The 26,396-nt window shown below is 51.2% G+C and overlaps 4 protein-coding genes across 5 annotated transcripts; 2 read left to right on the top strand and 2 right to left on the bottom strand.

The window, feature by feature from the left end:
* Positions 1–139: 139 nt before the first annotated feature.
* carm1 (coactivator-associated arginine methyltransferase 1) lies at positions 140–10,303 on the bottom strand. The gene is made up of 16 exons (XM_041242096.1): positions 9,904–10,303; positions 6,639–6,764; positions 6,213–6,319; positions 5,901–6,005; positions 5,520–5,630; positions 4,512–4,689; positions 4,267–4,357; positions 4,086–4,167; positions 3,547–3,632; positions 3,121–3,210; positions 2,813–2,950; positions 2,476–2,565; positions 1,853–1,950; positions 1,510–1,587; positions 1,104–1,172; positions 140–931 (listed from the first exon to the last, which is right to left on the bottom strand). Exons 1-16 carry the CDS (start codon positions 10,286–10,288, stop codon positions 789–791), a joined length of 1,977 nt encoding a protein of 658 aa, XP_041098030.1. The 5' UTR covers positions 10,289–10,303; the 3' UTR covers positions 140–788.
* A 1,662-nt stretch (positions 10,304–11,965) lies between these two features.
* Positions 11,966–14,714, bottom strand: LOC121309181 (guanine nucleotide-binding protein G(I)/G(S)/G(O) subunit gamma-10-like). Its single transcript, XM_041242099.1, has 3 exons — positions 14,410–14,714; positions 13,790–13,916; positions 11,966–12,602 (listed from the first exon to the last, which is right to left on the bottom strand). Exons 1-2 carry the CDS (start codon positions 14,497–14,499, stop codon positions 13,791–13,793), a joined length of 216 nt encoding a protein of 71 aa, XP_041098033.1. The 5' UTR covers positions 14,500–14,714; the 3' UTR covers positions 11,966–12,602; position 13,790.
* Positions 14,715–14,933: 219 nt separating this feature from the next.
* On the top strand, positions 14,934–18,457 carry LOC121309180 (caseinolytic mitochondrial matrix peptidase proteolytic subunit). 2 transcript variants are annotated; one of them, XM_041242097.1, is made up of 7 exons: positions 14,934–15,040; positions 15,824–15,928; positions 16,603–16,674; positions 16,758–16,854; positions 17,107–17,294; positions 17,611–17,716; positions 18,228–18,457. In XM_041242097.1, the coding sequence occupies exons 1-7, from the start codon at positions 15,026–15,028 to the stop codon at positions 18,380–18,382; spliced, it is 738 nt and encodes a 245-aa protein (XP_041098031.1). In that variant the 5' UTR covers positions 14,934–15,025; the 3' UTR covers positions 18,383–18,457. The 2 variants fall into 2 exon arrangements, with proteins under 2 accessions (XP_041098031.1, XP_041098032.1); XM_041242098.1 differs by lacking the exon at positions 16,603–16,674.
* Positions 18,458–23,202: 4,745 nt separating this feature from the next.
* LOC121309178 (lysosomal alpha-mannosidase-like) lies at positions 23,203–26,244 on the top strand. The gene is made up of 4 exons (XM_041242095.1): positions 23,203–23,418; positions 23,721–23,823; positions 25,629–25,802; positions 25,946–26,244. The coding sequence occupies exons 1-4, from the start codon at positions 23,218–23,220 to the stop codon at positions 26,227–26,229; spliced, it is 762 nt and encodes a 253-aa protein (XP_041098029.1). The 5' UTR covers positions 23,203–23,217; the 3' UTR covers positions 26,230–26,244.
* Positions 26,245–26,396: the final 152 nt, after the last annotated feature.

Here is a 26,396-nt window from a genome sequence, read left to right as displayed (position 1 = left end):
GAAGTGGTGGTGCTGCAATGCAGTAAAGTCCTGGCTTTGCATGGGTGTGTGGAGAGCAGAGAGGGGAGGAGAGGGCTCCCACACCCTCTCCTAGCAGCCCCGCTGCCCGGCAGCATCAAGGTCAGGGTCCTGATTGGTTCACGTCTGCAGTGATGTCATTGCTTTGCACGTATGCAGTTGGCGTGCGGAGGGCTGTGTTGAAATCAGGAAGGCGAGCGGCGAAACTCAACAGAACTGCTTTATTTATTTCAGTGGATACTAAATAAACATTCGAGTTTCGAAGGGCTGCAACTATCTTACAAACTAACAAAGAAAACCAAACCTGACTGCCAGACTAGTTCTGCTCACTCTCACATTACTAACTGCACTGGAAAAATAATAATAAAGAAATCCCTTCTTAGAGATACACATACATTAGATAGATATATATGTATGTATGCATGTATGCAGTTGTGTTTTCTTGTATAACTTTGTAATCTGTTTTCAGACAGAGACGTCGACACGGCTGTGATTTCTTTACACACAGCTGGACACTCGAGTAAATAAAAAAAAAAAAAAAAAAAAAAAACCATCAACTAGAAACTCAAAGAGGATGACCTCACTGATGAGATCGTGCAGAGCAATGACATCCCCCGACTACAGCCAATCAGAGCGGTGCCCGGGCTGGCCGCTGCGTGAGAGGGGCCCAATCAGAGACAGGAAGCAGCAGCCTCTTTGGGTTTCCTGTTGCTGTCAGTTCAGAGGTGAAGGGGCGTCGAGAGGTCGGACAGGAGACGGGACGTGAGGTCTTAGCTCCCATAATGCATGGTGTTGCTGGGGATGGACAGGGGGGAGGCCATGGAGATGGCAGGGCCCCCCATGGTGAACTGCTGGTTGTTGATGGGATAGTGGCCCCCGCTGGTGCTGGGGCCCGCCTGGCCGCTGGAGTTCCCTGCGAGGAGAGAGAGAGGGGGGGAGGCTGACGTGTCACAAGAACCAGTGCTCGCAGTCTCCGCTCCTGTCAGGACCGCAATGGGAGCGCTGGCTCTGAGCGATGCAGTCCAGTCATGTGACTCTGCCTCGCAAAACCCAAACCCATTCTTGAAAGGGGTGTCTCTACTCACCCTGCATGATTCCTGTGCTCATGATGGACCCCATCCTGGAGTGTGTGTGATTCACAATCCCTGTGTTCGCTAGAGAGAGAGAGAGAGAGCGAGCGAGAGAGAGAGATCAGTGACACACTCCACAGCTCTGAGCCAGGGTCGCTGCCCTTGGCATCATGAGCAGGTGCTGCGATGCTTGGCATTAGCACTGGAGGAACAGCGTAACAAGATCAACAGCCACTGCCAGTATCAGCAATAGCTGCACACAGGGAACGACATTCCTGCACCCAGGACAGCATCCAACAGGAAAGGGAATTAGAACTTGCCTGGGACAACTGGAGGCTGCTAGAGATTGGAGAATGCAGGTCAGTCTTATTCCCCCCTCGAGATTGCTACAGCTACCCTCTGACCCACACGGTTTGCTTACCCAGTGGGATGAGGTTGTTGTGACCGACTGTTGAGCCGCTGGGAATAACACCACTGAGGTCGTAGGCTCCAGGCATCCCTGCAAAGAGAGAATGAACACCAAACAGATTACCAGGGTGCAGCACCTCAACTACTCATACACACACGCACGCACAAACACATGGATGCATGCACATGCACGCACACACACACGCAAGTACACAAACACGCAGGGTTTAATGAACGGTTTTAGACTTCATCACACTGGGAATCACTGTAGCCCGTGTGTGGAGTGTGGAATGGGGAGTGTGAAAGTGTGGAGAGGGGATAGAATATACTGAAGGGTCCCCGAGACGGCCCCATACCTTGGCTCATGCCGTAGCCCCCCCCTGTGTTCCACATGTTTTCGGAGGGGGACGTGTAGTGGGATCCGGGCGGGGGGGAGGGGGTGGCCCCAGTGTACCTGAAACAACAACAACAACAACAACAATAAAAACAAGACACAGCCCCGCACACACAGACAGGGTTAGCACACAGCCCCGCACACACACACACACACACAGGGTTAGCACACAGCCCCGCACACACACACACACACACAGGGTTAGCACACAGCCCCACACACACACACACACACACACACACACACACACAGACAGGGTTAGTACACAGCCCCACACACACACACACACACACAGACAGGGTTAGCACACAGCCCCGCACACACACACACAGCGTTAGCACACAGCCCTGCACACACCCCCACACACACACACACAGGGTTAGCACACAGCCCCGCACACACACACACAGCGTTAGCACACAGCCCTGCACACACTGGCCGGGGAGGAGTGCCTATTTGTTTTCTTTGTTTCATTCGTCCTCTCGGCTCCACCGCGCTTCACAGAGCCTTCCTTCCACCCCTCCCTCCCTCCTGATGGTACAGCCCTGACTGCCCGCCCCCCCCTAGCAGGAGAGATTATCTCACCTAAAAAAGGGGTTCTTCAGGTCCAGCAAGTTGCTGGATTTGGAACCCGTCTGGTCAACCTGCGCTACAATGCTGATGTCATAGCTCTGCCTGCAGAGGAGAAAAATAGAGAGAGAGAGACAAGATTAAAAACAAACACACACTTCACACACACAGAGTGTTACTGCATATCATCATAACAAAGCAAACAGCACCTTCACTACAGTGTAGGTGAGAGAGCTCCGTACTGGGGATCTGAGAGTACGATAATGCAGTCACAGTACAGAGGGAGCCCTCTTACTCTATCTGACTCGCACTTCACAAGACAGTGAATACAGGGATGGAGAGATGCACGTACCTCTTGTTTGCGAGCAGCAGGGCTGTTCCAGACAGCGTGTCTCCTGCCTTTGTGAAGAGGGGGGACTGGAGCAGACAACGGACCTGATACCAGTGAGTGAGGGGCTCTGTGGGGGCCGTGGAGAGCCACACTGTCACCCTGCAGAGAGGCAGAGAGCCGGGTCACACACACAGACACAGACACTAAAACAAACACCAATCACTACATAGACATGCCAGACACACACACACAAGTTCCTCGTTCGCAGAGTGAATCAGGAAGCAGCCAGATATCGGGGTCCCCCTCGCTCGCTCGGGGGTGTAACTCACACTGAGCCGATGAAAGCCACGTCAAACCAGAAGGCCAGTCCGTGGACCAGTCCTGAGTGCACCATGTGGAACTTGAAGGGGATCTCTATCCTGCAAACACACGAGAGGGAGGAAAACACAGTGAGATCTCCGCCCCCCGGCCCCAGGCTCGTGGAAGAACGGCACCCCCTGGATGGGGCTCAAGTGATGGACATGAGCGTTGACAATGACACCGGGCTGCACCGGGACCCAGCGCTGAGATTTCTGACACTTGTACTACAGCATGTTAAGCTGGGCAGCAGCACTGCTAAAGACACATTCAAGTCTTAAAGTAACAGTGTTGCCGATAGATTTTCCACTTTTTCCTGTACAAGCCCAGGCTCCGATCACCGACACACGAGCCTGCTTGCACAAGCGCTGCCTCTGGAGCATCGCCTCGTGGCTCACCTGTGCAGGTCATCCTCTTTCGCCTCCAGGAAGTTGACTGTGTATTTCACTGATTTGGCCATCAGGATGCGGATATCAAACGTGTCCTGAGAGGAGAAAGAGAGGAGGAGAGGAAGAGAGAGAGAGAAACACAATAAAACTCACGGTCTAGTAACACAAACGGTGGAAATACCACTCCCAATTTCATAGCATTTTGATCAACTCCTGGCTTCACTAGGAATTCAATTGGAGAACACGCCTGAGCTTGTTACAGATACAGACTGCGGCAGATCAAGCTGCTAGTAAAATCTGGAATGGGTGAAGCTGCTATGCAATATGAGTCTTATTTACATCCCAGCACAGACAGCAAAGAGATTTCTAATTTCCACCAAAGACAGCCGCCAGCCAGCACTGTCTGCAGTGCAGTTTATTTCAGGCACTGCATCTCATGCTCTGCAGGGGGCTTGTCAAACTGGGAGAACGCTGCTGTGATCAAGGCACTGCTGGCCAGGGCTCTCGTAAAGGATGGAGCCTCACTGCGTTTGGAACCCTGGACTCACCACGATGGGCTGCCTGAAATACTCATCCACAGCTGCACCGCGCAGAGCAGACAGATCCACGCCGTGGAACGAGGGCTGATACCTGCAGAGGGAGAGAGAGGGGCTGGGGTTCAGAACCAGCACTCACACCTCTTACAGTGCAGTCAGACAGCGCCCCCCACAGGGCCCCTCAGGGACTCACCAGAAGTTGGCCTTGGTGAATTGCTCCATGTAGAGCTGCTCGTCTGTGAAGGGAGCCAGGTGAACATCGCCGATCGTGGGGAACATGTTACCTGGAGACAGGGAGGGAAGGAGGGTGAGAAACCACTCCAGAACAGACAAGACACACACAGTGTAGGGGCTGATCATTACAAACAGACAGGATAAGATTGTGTGTGCGTGCGTGCCGAGTGACTCGAGCTTGGGTTTGGGGTTCAGGGGTCTCACCGTTGGGTTTGAGGAACTTCTTGGCGTGCAGGTAGCTCTCCAGCATCCTCTCGTTGAACAGCATGTATCCCATGGGCTCCGAGATGATCATGTCAACCTGCTCCGGGAGATTCACCTCCTCCACCTTCCCAGAGATCACCAGGATGCGATCGGTCAGGTTGTTGTTCTTCACCAGGAGCTGAGAGACAGACACACAGAGTGATAGAGTGATACAGAACGAGAGACACAGAGAGATGAGAGTGATAGACACGAGAGTGATACAGAGACACAGACGAGAGTGACAGAGGGAGAGTGTCACAAAGACGGCCGGAGTGGGCGACGTCAGAACCAGGAAGAGAATACACCGAGACAAAACAGATGAAGTGAAATGGTGAGGGCGCTTGCTTGCGCCGGTTTATTGTAAATACAAGGTTTACACAGACAAAAGGCAGGACACGGCACATTCACCAAAATAAAGACAAACAAAAACAGACTAACACTTCACAAACGGTGAGCAGCTCGACACACAAACAAACACCACCAGCACGCAATAGCAATTGATATCCATCTCTATTCCTCCTCCTCCTCCCTCTCCCGTTCCCTAATCACCGAACACCCAACAACCCCAGTGAGTAAAACGTGCATCTATATACACTGTTGTGCTGGGATTCAATTACCAATTAATTATTCACTTGAATCCCAGCACGTGAATTAATTATGTGCAACCTCGTGCTCACATATTAACTACTTTAAATGCACGTGAAGTGATGTACAATCCCGGGCCTAAATACAATTATACATTTTTAAACACACGTGAAATACAGACCTGTTTATATCCCCTGTACCAATGCCTATACACCAACATTTAACACACCACACGCAACATATAACAGAAAAACAGACACAGGGGCAGGCACTTTGTCACAGAGTGATACAGTGATAGAGACAGACACACAGACACAGGGAGACAGGAGGTGCAGTGCAAGCCTCGTTTCCAGTATCGCTCTGCACTGCAGGACTCTGCTGTACCTCAGCATGCTGTGCCATGGAGCTCGCCTCCACCGCGTACACCTTGCGTGCGCCGGCCTGAGCGGCGAAGAAGGACAGGATCCCCGAGCCACAGCCGACATCCAGCACCACCTGGGAGGGGACCAGGGGCAGGATTACAGCAAGCAATTCAATACAAACAAACACAAAACACACACTTCACCAGAACTACTCAAAACACGCTGGCAAATCACATCGCACGACTGCAGCGCTCAGGACAGACACAATGTATCAGAGTCTTTTTAACCCAACGCCCACACATGCTGTCTCTCTCCTCCGCGCTGCACAGCAGCCTGGCACAGGACAGCTCCAGCCGCTCCGTGGGTTATGCGGGCTTGTGGTTCCGAGCGGCTGCAGCAGTACCTTGTCCTTGAAGTCTATGTGGTTCTGCAGGATGGCTCGCTGGTACGTTCCGGTCCGAACGTAGTCCTGCATCATGTTCTGCTGCTGAGAGAGGTAGCCATAGAACTGAGAGAGAGAGCGAGAGAGAGCAAGAGAGGGTTACTTCAAACAGGAATCTCAGGCAGCGCCTTCACAAGCACAAGAAATCCACTCTTTGTAGCTTTTTAAAGCAATAATTTCACACGTCTACATGGCAAACTCAACGGGCTTCAGCGTTCCTTAAACCCGCGTGCATTTGCGTCTGTGCCCCTCCCTCCTGCCCCCTGCCTGTACCTGGAAGTACTGCACTGCGGAGGACTCCTCTGTGCGCTCGTTGAACACAGACTGCTCCTCACTGTGGCCCCGGCAGCTCTTCAGGATGTTGTAAAAAGAGCAGAAATCTAAAAAAAAACAAAAAACAAAAAAAACCACACAATTCAACAAAAACAAAACAAACACATGAATGCACGTCAACAGGTTCTGGTTTTGATCGTTTTCATGCTGGTTGGCTGAATCTCTGACAGTGTGGGATGAGCCGAAGAGTCCACACTCACTGTGAGGAGACTCTAATCTCTCAGCTGCTCAAACCATGACAAGTAATTGTTATCATAAAACAAACAGATCCATTCAACAGGCCCCTCAGGACAGGCACCGGGCTGCAGATCAGAGAGACCTGCGTGCCGTGCTCTCCGAGCCGGGTCAGGGGTCAGGGGTTCTCACCATTCGGGGACGAGAACTGGAGGAGGACGCTGTTGCAGCCCAGGGTGATGATGAAGGACTGTTTACCAACCCGACTGCACTCTGTCTCTCTCGAGACCGAACACTTGAACACACAGACCTGCTCGCCTGCGAGAGAGAGAGGAGAAAGGGGTCAGAGAGGAGAGAGAGGCCAGGGTTTGAGAGTACAGACACACTGTGAATATGAATCACACTGGCTGGCGCTGCACACTATCCACAGTGACTTGCTCTGCTGTTGACAGCGGTCACTGTGAGCGGGGGGGGATGGGATTCCTCTGCTGTCCTGTCTCATGCTAATGTCCCCGAGTCCCACAGAAAGACAGCGCCCGGCTCTTTGTTACACACAAAGGGGGGTCCAGCCGCAGGACAATAGAACAGGGGGGAGAGGGGAGGGGGCGGGAGAGGCGGGGTCACCCCTTCACTGATCTGTGCCTTCTCTTTAATCCTGCTTACTGAACGACACTACATTGTGAATGTGCCATTCATAACCAGAGGCTGGGTGCTGTATTAACAGATACACTGCAGGTGCTGTGTGCTGTATCAGATACACACACACACGGACACGTTCAGCACCCATCCCAGCAAACAATGACTTTGATTTTGGTTCTCTTGAAATTCGAGGCAGATCAAGCTCCCACAGCTCCCAGCTCCAGAGTGAAGGCGTCTCCTGCATCTCCGTGCTGAACTCCGTCACACAGACCTGGCATCATCTCGGAGACGCGCAGCTGCATTTTAATGAGACCAATTACACACACAACAAAGCAACTCGCCCTGTCACCTCACACAGCTTGCCTTGAATCTGCACAGGGATCTTGCCTTGAATCTGCACAGAGTCCTGCCAGAAACGAGGAGAGCTGGGAAGAGGACACAGTGAACCAGATAGAGGACAGAAAACCCCTTCCTAAACCCCAGATAGACAGGGAACCCCTTCCTAAACTCCAGATAGACAGGGAGAGCCTTCCTAAACTCCAGATAGACAGGGAACGCCTTCCTAAACTCCAGATAGACAGGGAACGCCTTCCTAAACTCCAGATAGACAGGGAACGCCTTCCTAAACTCCAGATAGACAGGGAACGCCTTCCTAAACTCCAGATAGACAGGGAACGCCTTCCTAAACTCCAGATAGACAGGGAACGCCTTCCTAAACTCCAGATAGACAGGGAACGCCTTCCTAAACTCCAGATAGACAGGGAACGCCTTCCTAAACTCCAGATAGACAGGGAACGGCTTCCTAAACTCCAGATAGACAGGGAGAGCCTTCCTAAACTCCAGACAGACAGGGAGAGCCTTCCTAAACTCCAGATAGACAGGGAGAGCCTTCCTAAACTCCAGATAGACAGGGAGAGCCTTCCTAAACTCCAGATAGACAGGGAACGCCTTCCTAAACTCCAGATAGACAGGGAACCCCTTCCTAAAGGACACACTGACACACACAGTGTAACACACGCACACACACTACTCCTAACTTCCCACCATTGCACTTTTAAATTCACTCATATTTTCCACAACAGTAGAGCATGGCACAGACTGATTCATTCACATGCACACCCCACTTCCACTTTCCTGCAGAATTCTCCAGAGACAGGGACACATGCGCGCGCACACGGCCTCTTCACTGACCCCACTCCAGCTTTAAACACGCAAGTTAAATGCATCAGGGAGAGAACTATCAAACAGGCACGGAGAGGTAGCTCGGGAGTAAATCCACAGTATACTGCAGGACACTGTCCTGCTACACTGCTTGTGATGGTACAGCACAGCACAGACTTCACAGCGTGGCCACAAACACAGGCGTGTGAGACCAAACAGCAGCCGTTAATATAAATACACACTGTTTAAGGAGCGTGGCCCAGAGAGATTGAGAAATATAACACACTGTCTCTTTAAAACACGAGTCTGCATCATCACTGTTGGGCCTTCGAGACGGGGCAGCTCAGCGGAACCGAGGTGAAGGGTATTTAAACAAGAAATAACCCAAAATAAACCAGGGGGTATTATTAAACCAATCACGACAGATCTACCAGATAACTTTAAACCCTGTTCCCGTAGCTCTATGCGCTGGAGAGCAGGAGGCGCTCCTGCGATGCGCTTCTCTCTCTCCAAACCCGAGCATAATAACAACAGGCGCCTCCTTTCACTGCTTTGAAATATATATAAATATATTATATAATCCATGCGCACAATAACCGGCAGCAGCCTGACTGTGTTTCTATACCGGCCAGAAGCGAGGAAGCTCTTAACGAAAAACAACTCGGCATTTCAGCAGCTTTGTAAAATCCATCAAATCCCTTAAGAACAGAGAGAGCGCCAGCGAGGCATAAACAAGGATCCCCTGCACCCACTGTAATAACAATAATAATACTAATAATAATAATAATAATAAAACTAATAATAATAACAATAATACTAATAATAATAATAATGCTCGTCAAAAACACAACTTAATCCACCAAACATGCTGTTAACTATCTTCAATTCTTAAATTTATCACAGGAATATTAATATTGCAAAGCATTGCGCGCGCACCACCCGACCACAAAACAGTGATTTAAAAAATAAAAAACAACTTTCACTTTTTATTTTAGATTAGACGGACAGTTTATATGTAAAATAAATACATATTCCAAAAATCCAACACATGTCAAGTTTTATTTTTTATTTTTTATTATTGAATTAAAAACTCCCAACTTCACAGAATTCCTCAAGACGCGTTTTTTTTTCCAGACCGCTCTCTCTCTCTCCACAACAATGCCGTCAATAGCGCGACTCTTCCCGCACACACACCAGCACGGCTCCGCTTGCAGGAGCGGCACTGTCTGCACCGCGATGCGGATTCATATCCTTTTACACTCCCTGTGTGAGGAGGGAACCGCTCACAGCAAGAACAGCTCTGCATTATTATACTCATATTGCAAGGGCACTTCCACCGCCTACACCAGCCCAGCGCTGCAGCGTGCGTGTGCGCGTGCGTGTGCGTGTGCGTGTGCAGACAGGGGCAGCGGCTAAAGTGATATCAGGTATTATTATTATCATCATCATCATCATCATCATCATCATCATCATCATTATTATTATTATTATTATTATTATTGACACAGCGCTCGGTCGTTTCTCGGACCGCCAGCCCAGCAGCGTGCGTGCCGATGCCCGCCGTTCATAATTAATGAGGCTGCAGGCTTGCTTTCGTGTGGACCGGACCGACCTGAACACATTGTTTTAATCTCTTCCCGTCCCGGGTGTTACTCACTGCTGGAGAGCGCGATCAGCGCGGCGTCCTGCGTGGATTTCACCTCGAGTTTCAGCGGCTGCTGCTCCGAGTGCCGCTGGATTTCTCCATTCGCGTCTCCGATGGAGAGGAGCCTCACGCCGGGGAACACCGACACCGCCATCTTGTTACTGGGGGGGGAGCTTGAGCGACGCACCGGGGCAAATACTGACTCGCTACCGCCGCGCAGCGTCCGGCTCTGCGGGAAAAGGGACAGAAAACAAAAACTAAACAGCGACCCCTCTGCTGCCCAGGCCTGCCAGGGTGCACCTCGAAGCGACTCGCTGCCGCCGGCTTGTGGGCGCTTGGGGGCTCTCCTGCGCGTCACTGAGGAGCGAGGCACGAAACCGAGCCCTCTGTGCGCCATCGTGGCTCTGACTGCGCGTCCTGCGCAAAGGAACCAGACTCTCCACTGGAGCCGGAATGGCGCCTGTTTCACACTGTAAAACGCTCTCTGCTGCTCGGTCCTCCCGATCAATGGGGGAAAAAAACCCTGACTGACTACCGACACCACGTCTGGCGCCATCGTGGCTCTGACTCGTCCTGGAAAAAGACTCTCCACTGGAAATGGCGCCTGTTTCACACTGTAAAACGCTCTCTGCTGCTCGGTCCTCCCGATCAATGGGGGAAAAAAACCCTGACTGACTACCGACACCACGTGGTCGTTTCGTGGAAAAAGCAAAAACCCAAAAAACAACAGGTCCACCGGGGTTCAAATCCGGGCTCAGCCGCTGACCCGCTGTGTATGACGTCATTGAGACGATGTTGTAAGTGACCCTGCAGCTGATGCATGGCGCACACACCCTAGACTGTACCTTGGATAAAGGTGTCTGCTCAATAAACGAATAATAGCAGAACAGAATGCACCCTGCCCTACAGCCACAGCGTGTGCAATTGCCTCTTATACCAACACCTTCTTTCTTTAAACTAACCCAGGATCAGCTCCAAAGTTCAGACTCCTGAGAGAGCTGGGCACTGTAGCAGCATTGCTGAGAGCGCAGTGTGCAGGGCAGCCAGAACCAGCATCCCCCTTCAGAACGAGGAGGCTGCTGTCGTTCCACACGCGTATCCTTTGAGAGATGCATATTATCACACCTCTATTGCACACGACCCACTCATGCTCCTCAGGGGGGGTTACTTTCTTCCCCTGGGAGTTCATTTCAAGCTCGTGGGAGTGTTCTTCACTCATTCAGACAGTAGCCTGAGTTAGGCAAGAGACAAAACACACGAGTTTATTCATTATTAATATAGATCACAGTTACAGATATTAAACACAGCACTGGACTTCATGTTTACAGGACTCATTAATTATACGCACGCGTGTGTGTGTGTGTGTCTGTGTATATATAGATAGATATAATTATAATGTATGGGTGGAGCACCTTTGGCAAATTAGTGTCAGATTCCAGGAAGCTGTTTGATAGAACAAGTGTTTCAAAATCGCTAAAAATAAAATCATCACCCAGGTTCCGGTGACCCTGTGACCCCAGGGGGTCGCACTCAGGGCAAAGGCAAAGCATGTGAGGTTGCTGAGGGGGTTCGTATAGGAAGTGATTGAATGAAAAGCCTGGCTCTGAGGGAGCAAACAGGTCAACACTGAACAAGGTTTCGTCTCCCACAGGCTGGGCAATGCTTATTAACACTGCAGTCTGCACAAGCTGGGCAATGCTTATTAACACTGCAGTCTGCACAGGCTGGGCAATGCTTATTAACACTGCAGTCTGCACAAGCTGGGCAATGCTTATTAACACTGCAGTCTGCACAAGCTGGGCAATGCTTATTAACACTGCAGTCTGCACAAGCTGGGCAATGCTTATTAACACTGCAGTCTGCACAAGCTGGGCAATGCTTATTAACACTGCAGTCTGCACAAGCTGGGCAATGCTTATTAACACTGCAGTCTGCACAAGCTGGGCAATGCTTATTAACACTGCAGTCTGCACAAGCTGGGCAATGCTTATTAACACTGCAGTCTGCACAAGCTGGGCAATGCTTATTAACACTGCAGCCTGCACAGCTGGGCAATGCTTATTAACACTCTGCACAAGCTGGGCAATGCTTATTAACACTGCAGTCTGCACAAGCTGGGCAATGCTTATTAACACTGCAGTCTGCACAAGCTGGGCAATGCTTATTAACACTGCAGTCTGCACAAGCTGGGCAATGCTTATTAACACTGCAATCTCCAGTTTCACAGCGGCACGGATCACACGTGTGTTACATGTGTTGCGTGTGTGAATATCCTCTCAGGGTTACAGACACACAGTCCTGCTCAGTTAGAGGCGCGCTTGTCTCACTGGTCGTTGTTGAAGCTCCTTGTTGCAGCATGTTGAGATTTTTCCCTTCAAACCACATATTCATTCAGCAGCAGAGGAAGCAGCTCCTCCACAGACACCAGGAGTCCCTGTGCTTGATACTGGGAGCCAGGCCGTCCGAGAGGGCGTTCCCAGTACACACTGGTTTCTGGTGTGGGGAATGAGGTGTGTGTGTGTGTGTGGTGTGCACGAGTGATTGAGTGAGTGTGTGTTTGTGTGTGTGAGTGTAGTGTGCATGAGTGAATGTGCGATGTGTGTGAGTGCAGTGTGCATGAGTGAGTGTGAGTGATGCAGTTCCTGGTCGTCGTCATGTTAATTCTTGGGGTCTTGAATCACACAGCCTCTCTGCTTCACTGTTAGATTAATCTGAGAGAGAGAGAGAGTTAACTGAGCAGTCATATGAGAAAAGCAAACACTGACACACACACACACACACACACACACACACACACACAGTCTATTCACAATCTACAGGCATTTCTTTGAGCGCAGTTGAAGTGTGTCAGTGATGAATGTCCATCATTTGTATAACAGGTCTCTATCGGACTTCACTGTTTTTAATGTCATTTGCATTTCCAGTGCAATGCATGCTCTGTGCATCACTGATGCCTGCGCACTGTATTCTTCCACAGTTCATCTCTTATTTTAGTGGATAAAACACAGTTCAAGAATCTCTTGTTAAGCACAGGCAGTACAGCATCTCCTATCCATCTACAGCCAGCACAGTCACATCTGCATGATAAACATTTCTTAAATGACAGCTGTCTGTTTACTACACATTCCTCTAGTCCACAGACTCTATTACTGGAATACCTGGGTTCCACTCCCCTGCCCGTGTGTGTGCCCTGTGCTACACCCTCCCTCTGAACTCTCCTGAGAAGAGACTGATACAGGAGAAAGGGATCCGCAGCACAGCTGCAGGGCGCTCTCTAGCTGTGACTCACTGTGTCTGTCTGCTACATTCTCCCAGCGCTTAGCTCTGGAGAAACCTGCTCGAGAGTCACTTTACAGGAATGGCCGGCTGCTCTGACCTGGCAACGTGGGCTTGTGGAGCGAGGCGGCGCTGTCGAAGCCCGGTTCTGGGAGCGAGGCGGCACTGTGGTAGCCTGGCTCTGGGAGCGAGGCGGCACTGTGGTAGCCTGGCTCTGGGAGCGAGGCGGCACTGTCGAAGCCCGGCTCTGGGAGCGAGGCGGCACTGTCGAAGCCCGGCTCTGGGAGCGAGGCGGCACTGTGGTAGCCCGGCTCTGGGAGCGAGGCGGCACTGTCGAAGCCTGGCTCTGGGAGCGAGGCGGCACTATGGTAGCCTGGCTCTGGGAGCGAGGCGGCACTGTGGTAGCCTGGCGGCACTGTGGAAGCCTGGCTCTGGGAGCGAGGCGGCACTGTGGAAGCCTGGCTCTGGGAGCGAGGCGGCACTGTGGTAGCCTGGCTCTGGGAGCGAGGCGGCACTGTCGAAGCCTGGCTCTGGGAGCGAGGCGGCACTGTCGAAGCCTGGCTCTGGGAGCGAGGCGGCACTGTCGAAGCCTGGCTCTGGGAGCTGTGTCACTCAGCCTCACCTCACAGCACGGAACAGGACTTGGGGGGGCGGAAGGGGTTCTCGCTGGAGGGGACCCCCATCAGCAGAGGGTCTTTGTGGGCATTCTGGAGGCAGAAATTCTGCAGCTCCGTCGCCGCCTGGGATACCTGAGCAGGTAAAACAAAAAGGAAAAAAAGAAAAATGAAGAACCAGAGATGCAAATACAAGGATCTCGGAGCACTGCAGTGTGATCCACGCCTGCTTTTACTAGGAGTTCAACACGCCTGGGCTTGTTTCCTATACACACTGTGGCTGATCAAGCTCGTAGTAAAACCTGGAACGGGTGAAACTGCTGCGCAAGAGGAGTCTTATTTCCGTCTCCGAAAACACTGCTAGAACTCACAAGACGCTTTTCAAACAGAACTAACAGCAGCTGACATGGGCAAGAATTATTCTTTAATAACGAAGCGAGTTCATCAGTGGAAACGACCATCCGCGGCCGCGATGCGTTTGAAATGGTTTCGTGACAAGCCGATCAGTGAGCGCTCTGCCCGGCTCGACAGACACACCCATCCCGGGGAGCTCCCAGTCCGGCCTCTCTGTTTAAATGACTCGATTGCTCGGCTTTTCTTTGCTTGGTTATTTTTTTTCTGTTCTTACCTTAATCCTTCGCGCCGCGGCTTCTACCCGGAGCTGCTTCACGACTTTCTGCATGAGGACAAGGCTGCTGCCGCTATTATTAACGGACATGACGACCAGCAAAACTGAAACTTTCTCACCCTCTCGGGGAAGAACACGCCCTGCAACTTTCCAGCTGGACAACTTCTTACAGCTATGACGATACAGCGATCCCAGGATTAATTTTATAACCCAGCCATGACCTCACAGCCTGTCTGTAGTTTAACAAACCGAGATTATTACGCGTTTCAGTCTGTTTAAAATGGGCACGATCGTTGTTTTTTTCAACGTTATTTTCTAGTGTTTGGGGGGGGGGGGGGGGGGGGGGGGCTTGACAAACTAAGGGTTTGTCGTTGTTGTCCTCCAGTTGCTAATGTAATCATAACAGTGGCGCTTGTCGCGTTACTGTTGCACACGGGAGCAGCGATCTCGTTAAAACAAGAGAGACAGGAAGACTTGGATCGCGGAGTTGCATTCTGGGATTTGTAGTTTTCTAGGCTTTCTTGGGTCTGGCTTCAGCGAGTCCTCCCCATTCCAGTTCCGGCGGTGACGCGGGGTTGCGCAGAGGTGAAGATTGAAGCTACTGAAGGGTTGCGTGATGGTGCTGCGTGCAGTGAGTTTAGTGCAGCTTTATAACTTTACACTCGTGCTAGTTCTGCTTCAAGTGTAACGCGCTGTGTGACTGTGTGCTTGCAGCAGCCTGGAATAAAACACAAACATTTTCACTGACCCAGATACACACAGCGCTGCGTGCAAACCCGCCCAGATACACACAGCGCTGCGTGCAAAGCGCGCTGTGCAGGGAGCCGTGTTTCAGTAGCACGTTGTTATACAATTTGAGCCGAGACAGGACGACTGCTAGTTTGGGACACGAGTTATCCCCTCAAAATAAATGCAACGTTTACTGTTACTCCACTCGGCAGCGGCGTGGTGTCGAAACGGCATTGCATCTGTTGAAATGAACGTCGCTGTGCCCTGTGTTAACTGTGTATACAGACAGGCAGACAGACAGACAGACAGACGGCCTCCTTATGTAATGCTCTGTAACCCAGCGAGCATCTGCCAGGCGGTGTCCGGAGCTGGAACGAGTATGACCGGGAGTTGAGAAACACCAGCGCCGCATAGAGAATCGCAAAAGCAAAACCTTGCAAACGATTGTAATAACAATAACCACCTTCTGCTGCACGTAGCAGGCCCGTGCCAGTTCCGGACTCACCGAGCACTGCGGTGGTTTTAAGGGAGGGGCCTGTGCATCTGAGACTACCCTCTGGGAATCTAAACAAACCGGACAGAGCAAACTGGGGCACAGTTACAAAGCATCTCGGGGTAGGTGTTGTTTTTTTGAAATGTTATTGACAGATTTCAGCTGACTCCTGTCTCTCCCTCCTCTTCTCAGAGAGCGTGGCTGCGTGGGGGCAGCGCTGTGCTGCATGGCTGCAGGCTGATCCACGACACCCACCCCTCCTGCAGCCGGATGGTTCCCATCGTCATCGAGCAGACGGTAAGGACTCGGGAACACCAAGAAAACAACAAAATAACAACCAGGGGCTGTAATGGGGGTGGGGGTGGGAGGAATCCACATGACTTCAATTCAGACACCCCCTGCCCCTCAAAGTCACTGCCCAGCACCCAGCCCCCAGACCCTGCTACCATCCCCAGCACCAAGCCCCCAGCCCCCAGACCCTGCTACCATCCCCAGCACCCAGCCCCAGACCCTGCTACCATCCCCAGCACCCAGCCCCCAGCCCCAAGACCCTGCTACCATCCCCAGCACCCAGCCCCCAGACCCTGCTACCATCCCCAGCCCCCAGCCTCCAGACCCTGCTACCATCCCCAGCACCCAGCCCCCAGCCCCCAGACCCTGCTACCATCCCCAGCACCCAGCCCCCAGACCCTGCTACCATCCCCAGCACCCAGCCCCCAGCCCTCAGCACCCAGCCTCAGACCCTGCTATCATCCCCAGACCCCAGCTATCTCCCCCTCCCCCACCCCAGCCCCTCATTCTTTGAGAGACTGAACACAGCGATTGCCCCAAACCCACTCCTCGCCTCTCAGCACAGCTCTTCATAGTGACCAGGGAGCATTGGAAAAGTCTGTTCTGGTGTCAGTTTGAGATGATTGGGCACCGCAGTGCTTTCTCTGAGTGTGGGATCTCCTCTTTGTCGTGTCTGTCAGGGTCGCGGGGAGCGTGCGTACGATATCTACTCACGCTTGCTGAGAGAGAGGATCATCTGTGTGATGGGACCGGTGAGTATGAGAGAGAGGCTCAGGGCAGTCATACACTTCATTGAGCTCAGTACAGTAACGCTGCCTGTGTGTCTGTGTCGCAGATCGATGATCACGTTGCCAGTCTGGTGATTGCTCAGCTTCTCTTCCTGCAGTCGGAGAGCAATAAGAAACCCATCCACATGTACATCAACAGCCCTGGTGAGACTTATTTTCCTTTATAAACCTGCTCCTTGAGATCTGAACACAAACCCATCCACATGAACATCTACAGCCCTGCTGAGACCTCTAGTGCTTGTATTTGAGTCATGGTATTTTTAATACTGACTGTAATTTTATTTTGTATTATTATTTCTGTACGGTATTACTACATGTTTATTATAATTTTCTTGTATTAATATTATGATGATTTAGTTGTTTGCACCAGGAGTCATTCTCTTCTCCCTCCTACAGGGGGCGTGGTGACGGCAGGGCTGGGCATCTATGACACGATGCAGTACATCTTGAACCCGATCTCTACGTGGTGCGTCGGCCAGGCGGCCAGCATGGGTTCCCTGCTCCTCGCTGCCGGCTCTCCAGGCATGAGGCACTCGCTGCCCAACGCCAGGATCATGATTCACCAGCCCTCGGGCGGTGCCAGGGTACGAGGGGCACGGGGGAGGAGTCTTCACTCAGTCTTGTTTAACTTGGCTGTCTTTACAGGGATGGCAGTAAGACTCCCGTTGCATAGCAGTTTGAGCCATTCCTGGTTTTACTATGAGTTTGTTACCTGTACACACTATGGCTGGGAGTAAAACCTGGCATGGGTTTGACTGCTCTGCAGCAGGAGTCTTATTTCCATCCCTAGTTTTATATTTCTAAATCCTGCTGGGTTTTTTTTATGATGGATGTCCGCTGACTGATTGACTGCCTTGTTTTCTCTCTGTGCCCCTCTGGTGTGTGTTTCTGGTACTGCAGGGCCAGGCCACTGACATTGCAATCCAGGCAGAGGAGATCCTCAAGCTGAAGAAACAGATCAATGCGATCTACGCCAAGCACACGAAGCAGCCCCTCGAGATCATAGGCGAGTGCGGGGTGTACCCCAGGGTTTTCTAAACCAGTCTCTGGAGAGGAGGCTCCCCTTCCTGATTTCGACTTACAATCTGCTTCCAGCAGAAAGACAGGCCATCTGAGAGAATTTAAACACTGAGATTGAGATTCAGTTCTGAATTCCAACACACACACACACACACCCCTACTACACACACACACACACCCCAAATATTAGGGTTTGAGTTAGGAACCACTCAGTGTCAGGAGCAGCAATCTCGCTCCCCATCGAAGCGTTCGCTGTAATGGTGGCCAGAGCACACAGGAGAGGTTGTAAGCGCTGTGGTGCAGTGCTCTCGAGACCAAGCAACGGCTCAAACAGAACGGTTTACACAAAAGATTCACATCACTTGGAATTTTCAGATTGAGATAATATATATATATATATATATATATATATATATATATATATATATATATATATATATATATATGCAGTAGAGTCGAGTTTCATGTTGAAATGTCCCATTTCTCAATGTTTCCAGAGGGGGTGATGGAGCGGGATCGCTACCTGAGCTCCGTGGAAGCACAGGATTTTGGGATCATCGACAAGGTGCTAGTGCACCCGCCGCACGCAGGAGAGGACGAGCCAGAGCTGGTGCAGAAAGAGACACCAACATCAAGCAAACCAGAGCCCTGAGAGGAGAGAGAGAGAGGAGAGAGGCACTGACACACACACACACACACACACACACAAACATCAAGCAAATCAGAGCCCTGAGAGGAGAGAGAGGAGAGGCACTGACACACACACACACACACCCAACATCAAGCAAACCAGAGCCCTGAGAGGAGAGAGAGACACTGACACACACACCAACATCAAGCAAACCAGAGCCCTGAGAGGAGAGAGAGACACTGACACACACACCAACATCAAGCAAACCAGAGCCCTGAGAGGAGAGAGAGACACTGACACACACACCAACATCAAGCAAACCAGAGCCCTGAGAGGAGAGAGAGAGAGAGGAGAGGCACTGACACACACACACACACACACACACCAACATCAAGCAAACCAGAGCCCTGAGAGGAGAGAGAGACACTGACACACACACCAACATCAAGCAAACCAGAGTCCTGAGAGGAGAGAGAGAGAGAGAGGAGAGGCACTGACACACACACACACACCAACATCAAGCAAACCAGAGCCCTGAGATGAGAGAAAGCAACAGACAGGGCTATAAGGGCTGCATTTCAGAGTTCACCGTGATTTTGTTGGTTTGTGTCGTTTGTTTATTTTCATGTGCTTTGAAGGAGCACCACTGTAATAAATCTACAGGCTCAGTCCTGTTTGCCACCTCACCGCTGCCGCAGCGTCATTTTGAAGAGATACTGACTGCATCCACTAAGAGAGGGCATTGAGCTTAATTACAGTACTGACCGCATCCACTAGAGGGGGCAGTGAGCTTAATTACAGTACTGACCGCATCCACTAGAGGGGGCAGTGAGCTTAATTACAGTACTGACCGCATCCACTAGAGGGGGCAGTGAGCTTAATTACAGTACTGACCGCATCCACTAGAGGGGAGCAATGAGCTTAATTACAGTACTGACCGCATCCACTAAGAGGGGGCATTGAGCTTAATTACAGTACTGACCGCATCCACTAGAGGGGGCATTGAGCTTAATTACAGTACTGACCGCATCCACTAGAGGGGGCAGTGAGCTTAATTACAGTACTGACCGCATCCACTAGAGGGGGCATTGAGCTTAATTACAGTACTGACCGCATCCACTAGAGGGGAGCAATGAGCTTAATTACAGTACTGACCGCATCCACTAAGAGGGGGCATTGAGCTTAATTACAGTACTGACCGCATCCACTAGAGGGGGCAGTGAGCTTAATTACAGTACTGACCGCATCCACTAGAGGGGGCATTGAGCTTAATTACAGTACTGACCGCATCCACTAGAGGGGGCATTGAGCTTAATTACAGTACTGACCGCATCCACTAGAGGGGGCATTGAGCTTAATTACAGTACTGACTGCATCCACTAGAGGGGGCATTGAGCTTAATTACAGTACTGACCGCATCCACTAGAGGGGGCATTGAGCTTAATTACAGTACTGACTGCATCCACTAGAGGGGGCATTGAGCTTAATTACAGTACTGACCGCATCCACTAGAGGGGGCATTGAGCTTAATTACAGTACTGACCGCATCCACTAGAGGGGGCATTGAGCTTAATTACAGTACTGACCGCATCCACTAGAGGGGGCAGTGAGCTTAATTACAGTACTGACCGCATCCACTAGAGGGGGCAATGAGCTTAATTACAGTACTGACCGCATCCACTAGAGGGGGCATTGAGCTTAATTACAGTACTGACCGCATCCACTAGAGGGGGCAGTGAGCTTAATTACAGTACTGACCGCATCCACTAAGAGGGGGCATTGAGCTTAATTAGAGTACTGACTACATCCACTAGAGGGGGCATTGAGCTTAATTACAGTACTGACCGCATCCACTAGAGGGGGCATTGAGCTTAATTACAGTACTGACCGCATCCACTAGAGGGGGCATTGAGCTTAATTAGAGTACTGACTACATCCACTAGAGGGGGCATTGAGCTTAATTACAGTACTGACCGCATCCACTAGAGGGGGCATTGAGCTTAATTAGAGTACTGACCACATCCACTAGAGGGGGCATTGAGCTTAATTACAGTACTGACCGCATCCACTAGAGGGGGCATTGAGCTTAATTACAGTACTGACCGCATCCACTAGAGGGGGCAGTGAGCTTAATTACAGTACTGACCGCATCCACTAGAGGGGGCATTGAGCTTAATTACAGTACTGACCGCATCCACTAGAGGGGGCATTGAGCTTAATTACAGTACTGACCGCATCCACTAGAGGGGGCATTGAGCTTAATTACAGTACTGACCGCATCCACTAGAGGGGGCATTGAGCTTAATTACAGTACTGACCGCATCCACTAGAGGGGGCATTGAGCTTAATTACAGTACTGACCGCATCCACTAGAGGGGGCAGTGAGCTTAATTACAGTACTGACCGCATCCACTAGAGGGGGCAATGAGCTTAATTACAGTACTGACCGCATCCACTAGAGGGGGCAATGAGCTTAATTACAGTACTGACCGCATCCACTAGAGGGGGCATTGAGCTTAATTACAGTACTGAGCATCCACTAGAGGGGGCATTGAGCTTAATTACAGTACTGACTGCATCCACTAGAGGGGGCATTGAGCTTAATTACAGTACTGACCGCATCCACTAGAGGGGGCATTGAGCTTAATTACAGTACTGACCACATCCACTAGAGGGGGCATTGAGCTTAATTACTGAGTACTGACTTAATTACAGCATCCACTAGAGGGGGCATTGAGCTTAATTACAGTACTGACCGCATCCACTAGAGGGGGCATTGAGCTTAATTACAGTACTGACTGCATCCACTAGAGGGGGCATTGAGCTTAATTAGAGTACTGACTACATCCACTAGAGGGGGCATTGAGCTTAATTACAGTACTGACCGCATCCACTAGAGGGGGCATTGAGCTTAATTACAGTACTGACCGCATCCACTAGAGGGGGCATTGAGCTTAATTACAGTACTGACCGCATCCACTAGAGGGGGCATTGAGCTTAATTACAGTACTGACCGCATCCACTAGAGGGGGCATTGAGCTTAATTACAGTACTGACCGCATCCACTAGAGGGGGCATTGAGCTTAATTACAGTACTGACCGCATCCACTAGAGGGGGCATTGAGCTTAATTACAGTACTGACCGCATCCACTAGAGGGGAGCATTGAGCTTAATTACAGTACTGACCGCATCCACTAGAGAGGGGGCATTGAGCTTAATTACAGTACTGACCGCATCCACTAGAGGGGGCATTGAGCTTAATTACAGTACTGACCGCATCCACTAGAGGGGGCATTGAGCTTAATTACAGTACTGACCGCATCCACTAGAGGGGGCAGTGAGCTTAATTACAGTACTGACCGCATCCACTAGAGGGGAGCAATGAGCTTAATTACAGTACTGACCGCATCCACTAGAGGGGGCAGTGAGCTTAATTACAGTACTGACCGCATCCACTAGAGGGGAGCATTGAGCTTAATTACAGTACTGACCGCATCCACTAGAGGGGGCATTGAGCTTAATTACAGTACTGACCGCATCCACTAGAGGGGGCAGTGAGCTTAATTACAGTACTGACCGCATCCACTAGAGGGGAGCAATGAGCTTAATTACAGTACTGACCGCATCCACTAGAGGGGGCATTGAGCTTAATTACAGTACTGACCGCATCCACTAGAGGGGAGCAATGAGCTTAATTACAGTACTGACCGCATCCACTAGAGGGGGCAGTGAGCTTAATTACAGTACTGACCGCATCCACTAGAGGGGGCAGTGAGCTTAATTACAGTACTGACCGCATCCACTAGAGGGGGCATTGAGCTTAATTACAGTACTGACCGCATCCACTAGAGGGGGCATTGAGCTTAATTACAGTACTGACCGCATCCACTAGAGGGGGCAGTGAGCTTAATTACAGTACTGACCGCATCCACTAGAGGGGGCAGTGAGCTTAATTACAGTACTGACCGCATCCACTAGAGGGGGCATTGAGCTTAATTACAGTACTGACCGCATCCACTAGAGGGGAGCATTGAGCTTAATTACAGTACTGACTGCATCCACTAGAGGGGGCATTGAGCTTAATTACAGTACTGACCGCATCCACTAGAGGGGGCAGTGAGCTTAATTACAGTACTGACCGCATCCACTAGAGGGGGCAGTGAGCTTAATTACAGTACTGACCACATCCACTAGAGGGGGCAGTGAGCTTAATTACAGTACTGACCACATCCACTAGAGGGGGGCAGTGTGTGTGTGTGTGTGTCGGTGTTTGCATTGCAGGGATGGAAATAAGACTCTCACTGGGAGTTTAATAAAACACATCTAGGCGTGATCCCTCCTGTACACACTGTGGCTATTCTAGCTGATATTAAACCATTCCTCACACAGCCTTAACCCCCCCCATCTCTCCCTCTCCCTCCCTCTCTCTCTCTCTCTCTCTCTCTCTCTCTCTCTCTCTCTCTCTCTCTCTCTCTCTCCCTCTCCCTCTCTCCCTCTCCCTCTCTCTCTCGGGGGAGCGATGCACATGGTGTTCCCGTGATTTCATGTCACTTGTTGTGTTTGAAGGTCGCGTCGCTGTTTCACTGTAAACGGTTTTAGTTCAGGAAGACAAACTGCCCGTGAAAGCTGAGCGACCGAAACTAAACTCAGACCGAAAGTCGCTCTGAAAATAAAAATACGAGACGCCCTACACAGCCTGCTATAACTCATTATAAATCCCAAACATCGTGGTTCCTGTAATTGTAATTCGCGGCGCTGTAGCGTTGCTGTATAGAGCGCTGCCCTGTGCAGTACCGGCTGAGTCCACTAGAGGGCAGCGCAGCTCTAAACACGCCCGGCTGACGCTGAGGGCGCCATGGCAACCACGCGATCACGCGGCTCCGGTTTAAAGCGAGCGTCACGTGAGGCCGGGAGTCCCGTGCTGTCACATGACTTGTTGTTTCAGGAGATGGCGGCCGCTGTCCTGAGAGCCGCGGTGTTTCTGTCTCTCTGCGCCGGGAGCCTCACGCTTCCGAGCGGGTCACGGCAGACCAGGCGCCCCTCCTGCGGGTACGAGGTAAGGAGGAGCCGGCTGGCCGCGCTGGTCGCTGCGTGTGTGTGAATGAAGCGGCTCTGCTGCTCTGCTTGGCAGCTTCTGCTTTACAAACATGCGAGGAATTCAGCTCGACAAACGCAGCGCCGCGCTCAGCCTGCCCGGAGACTAATTTACTACAAATTAAAGAGCTTTAGACTGGCCTTCATCCTGCCACAGCTCTGCACCGGGAGAAAAACACTGATCCCTGTACAATTATTGCTGCTGCTGCTGTTGTTATTATTATTATTGTTGTTATTATTGTTGTTGTTGTTGTTGTTGTTTAGGCTTGTCACGAAACCAAAGCGGGCGCGCTGAACGTGCACCTGGTGCCGCACACTCACGATGACGTGGGCTGGCTGAAAACCGTAGACCAGTACTACTATGGAGGTAAGAATGAGAAATATATCGCATTGCATTGCAGGGCATTAGATTAGATTAGATTAGATTGGATTGCATGGTGAAACTGTTGTGTAAGCTTGCTGTAGAGTCGCTCCTCTCTGGAGTGTAAGCTTGCTGTAGAGTCGCTCCTCTCTGGAGTGTAAGCTTGCTGTAGAGTCGCTCCTCTCTGGAGTGTAAGCTTGCTGTAGAGTCGCTCCTCTCTGGAGTGTAAGCTTGCTGTAGAGTCGCTCCTCTCTGGAGTGTAAGCTTGCTGTAGAGTCGCTCCTCTCTGGAGTGTAAGCTTGCTGTAGAGTCGCTCCTCTCTGGAGTGTAAGCTTGCTGTAGAGTCGCTCCTCTCTGGAGTGTAAGCTTGCTGTAGAGTCGCTCCTCTCTGGAGTGTAAGCTTGCTGTAGAGTCGCTCCTCTCTGGAGTGTAAGCTTGCTGTAGAGTCGCTCCTCTCTGGAGTGTAAGCTTGCTTGTTTTTGTAGATTTGTTATAATCTGCTCTATTTGTAAAGCAGTTCCAATCAGTGTTGTTTTGTCATGATTGGATTAAGAATGAAAAGATGTTTTATCATTATTATTTTTTATAATGAGACATTATTGGCTGGTGTGTGTGTCTGTCTGACTGTGTCTGTGTCTCTCTCCCTCTCTGTGTCTGTGTGTGTGTGTCTGTGTCTCTCTCTCCCTCTCTGTGTCTGTGTGTGTGTCTGTGTCTCTCTCTCCCTCTCTGTGTCTGTGTGTGTGTCTGTGTGTCTGTGTCTCTCTTCCTCTCTCTGTGTCTCACTGTGTCTGTGTGTGTCTCTCTCCCTGTGTCTGTGTCTCTCTTCCTCTCACTGTGTCACTGTGTCTGTGTCTCTCTCCCTCTCTCTGTGTCTGTGTCTGTGTCTGTGTCTCTCTTCCTCTCACTGTGTCTCACTGTGTCTGTGTGTCTCTCTCCCTCTCTCTGTGTCTGTCTGTGTGTGTGTGTCTCTCTCCCTCTCTCTGTGTCTGTGTGTGTGTGTCTGTGTCTCTCTCCTCTCTCTCTCTGTGTCTGTGTGTGTGTGTGTGTGTCTGTGTCTCTCTTCCTCTCTCTGTGTCTCACTGTGTCTGTGTGTGTCTCTCTCTCTGTGTCTGTGTGTGAAAAGAGAGAGAGAGAGAGAGAAAGAGAAGGGGGGGAGAGAGTCTCTGTGTCAGAGAGAGTGTCTCTGCACTCCCACCTCAGTGAGTCACTGTGTCTGTGTGTGTGTCTGACAGACTCTCACTGTCAACGTTCTGTCTCTGTGTCTCTCTGTGTCTCTCTGTCTCTCCCTCTCTCTGTGTCTGTGTCTGTGTCTGTGTCTCTCTTCCTCTCACTGTGTCACTGTGTCTGTGTATCTTTCTCCCTCTCTCTGTGTCTGACTGTGTCTGTGTGTGTCTCTCTCCCTCTCTCTGTGTCTGTGTGTGTGTCTGTGTCTCTCTCTCCCTCTCTGTGTCTGTGTGTGTATCTGTGTCTCTCTTCCTCTCACTGTGTCACTGTGTCTGTGTATCTTTCTCCCTCTCTCTGTGTCTCACTGTGTCTGTGTGTGTCTCTCTCCCTCTCTCTGTGTCTGTGTGTGTGTCTGTGTCTCTCTCCCTCTCTGTGTCTGTGTGTGTGTGTCTGTGTGTCTCTCTCTCCCTCTCTGTGTCTGTGTGTGTGTGTGTGTGTGTCTGTGTCTCTCTCCCTCTCTCTGTGGCTCACTGTGTCTGTGTCTCTCTCCCTCTCTCTTGTGTCTGTGTGTGTGTGTGTGTGTGTGTGTGTGTGTCTGTGTCTCTCTCCCTCTCTGTGTCTCACTGTGTGTGTGTGTGTGTTTGCAGCCCGCAATGAGATCCAGCACGCTGGAGTGCAGTACATCCTGGACTCTGTGGTCCGGCAGCTGCTGTCAGACCCAACTAAGCGATTCATCTACGTGGAGATCGCCTTCTTCTCACGCTGGTGGCAACAGCAGAGCGAAGACATGAGGAGCGCCGTCCAGCAGCTCGTCAACCAGGGTACCGGGGCTCTGGGGCTGGGGAGGGGATGCTGACTCTGGGGCTGAGGCTCTGGGGCTCTGGGGTTGGGGGTGTAGTTTTCCACTGGCCTCTCTTTCTGCAGCAGGTAGAGCGCGTGTTTCGACCTCCCCTCTCCCCCGCAGGGCGTCTGGAGTTCATCAACGGCGGCTGGAGCATGAACGACGAGGCCACGACGCACTACAGCGCCATCATCGACCAGATGAGCCTCGGACTGCGCTTCCTCAACGACACGTTCGGCGAGTGCGGGCGCCCCCGCGTGGCCTGGCACATCGACCCCTTCGGACACTCCCGGGAGCAGGCATCGCTCTTCGCACAGGTCAGGGGCTTGGACACCCACGCTGACCGACTGGCAGACTGCACAGATTCAGTACAGCACACCGATGACAGGCTCAGAGCACAGCGATAACACAACTACAGATCTAGACTGGGTTTATAACTCTGATTCCAGACTTGATCTGCTCTCTGTGTCTCAAGATCTCTTCAAACCACCCTGTTTCACAGCCTGCAGTGGGGAGGAAATGGAGGCTTGCTTCACACTGTGGGGAAGGAGGGGGGGGGGCTGGTTCCTCTTCA

This window comes from Polyodon spathula, unplaced genomic scaffold (assembly GCF_017654505.1).
Source record: "Polyodon spathula isolate WHYD16114869_AA unplaced genomic scaffold, ASM1765450v1 scaffolds_920, whole genome shotgun sequence".
NCBI lineage: Eukaryota > Metazoa > Chordata > Actinopteri > Acipenseriformes > Polyodontidae > Polyodon > Polyodon spathula.
This window is presented reverse-complemented; position numbering and strand designations above follow the sequence as displayed.

What these genes read in the sequence shown, in the direction of transcription:
- carm1 (XM_041242096.1), bottom strand. Translation starts at nt 10,288, where the DNA reads ATGGCGCACAGAGGGCTCGGTTTCGTGCCTCGCTCCTCAGTGACGCGC. An exon ending in GCTGATCGCGCTCTCCAGCA is followed by an intron (nt 6,765 to 9,903) that starts GTGAGTAACACC and finishes TCTCTCTCGCAG; the next exon opens with GCGAGCAGGTCTGTGTGTTC. An exon ending in GTGGCTTTCATCGGCTCAGT is followed by an intron (nt 2,951 to 3,120) that starts GTGAGTTACACC and finishes GCCTCTCTGCAG; the next exon opens with GGTGACAGTGTGGCTCTCCA.
- LOC121309181 (XM_041242099.1), bottom strand. Translation starts at nt 14,499, where the DNA reads ATGTCCGTTAATAATAGCGGCAGCAGCCTTGTCCTCATGCAGAAAGTC. An exon ending in CCGCGGCGCGAAGGATTAAG is followed by an intron (nt 13,917 to 14,409) that starts GTAAGAACAGAA and finishes TTACCTGCTCAG; the next exon opens with GTATCCCAGGCGGCGACGGA.
- LOC121309180 (XM_041242097.1), top strand. An exon ending in CCATCGTCATCGAGCAGACG is followed by an intron (nt 15,929 to 16,602) that starts GTAAGGACTCGG and finishes CGTGTCTGTCAG; the next exon opens with GGTCGCGGGGAGCGTGCGTA. An exon ending in AGCCCTCGGGCGGTGCCAGG is followed by an intron (nt 17,295 to 17,610) that starts GTACGAGGGGCA and finishes CTGGTACTGCAG; the next exon opens with GGCCAGGCCACTGACATTGC.
- LOC121309178 (XM_041242095.1), top strand. Translation starts at nt 23,218, where the DNA reads ATGGCAACCACGCGATCACGCGGCTCCGGTTTAAAGCGAGCGTCACGT. An exon ending in AGACCAGTACTACTATGGAG is followed by an intron (nt 23,824 to 25,628) that starts GTAAGAATGAGA and finishes GTGTGTTTGCAG; the next exon opens with CCCGCAATGAGATCCAGCAC. An exon ending in CCAGCAGCTCGTCAACCAGG is followed by an intron (nt 25,803 to 25,945) that starts GTACCGGGGCTC and finishes TCTCCCCCGCAG; the next exon opens with GGCGTCTGGAGTTCATCAAC.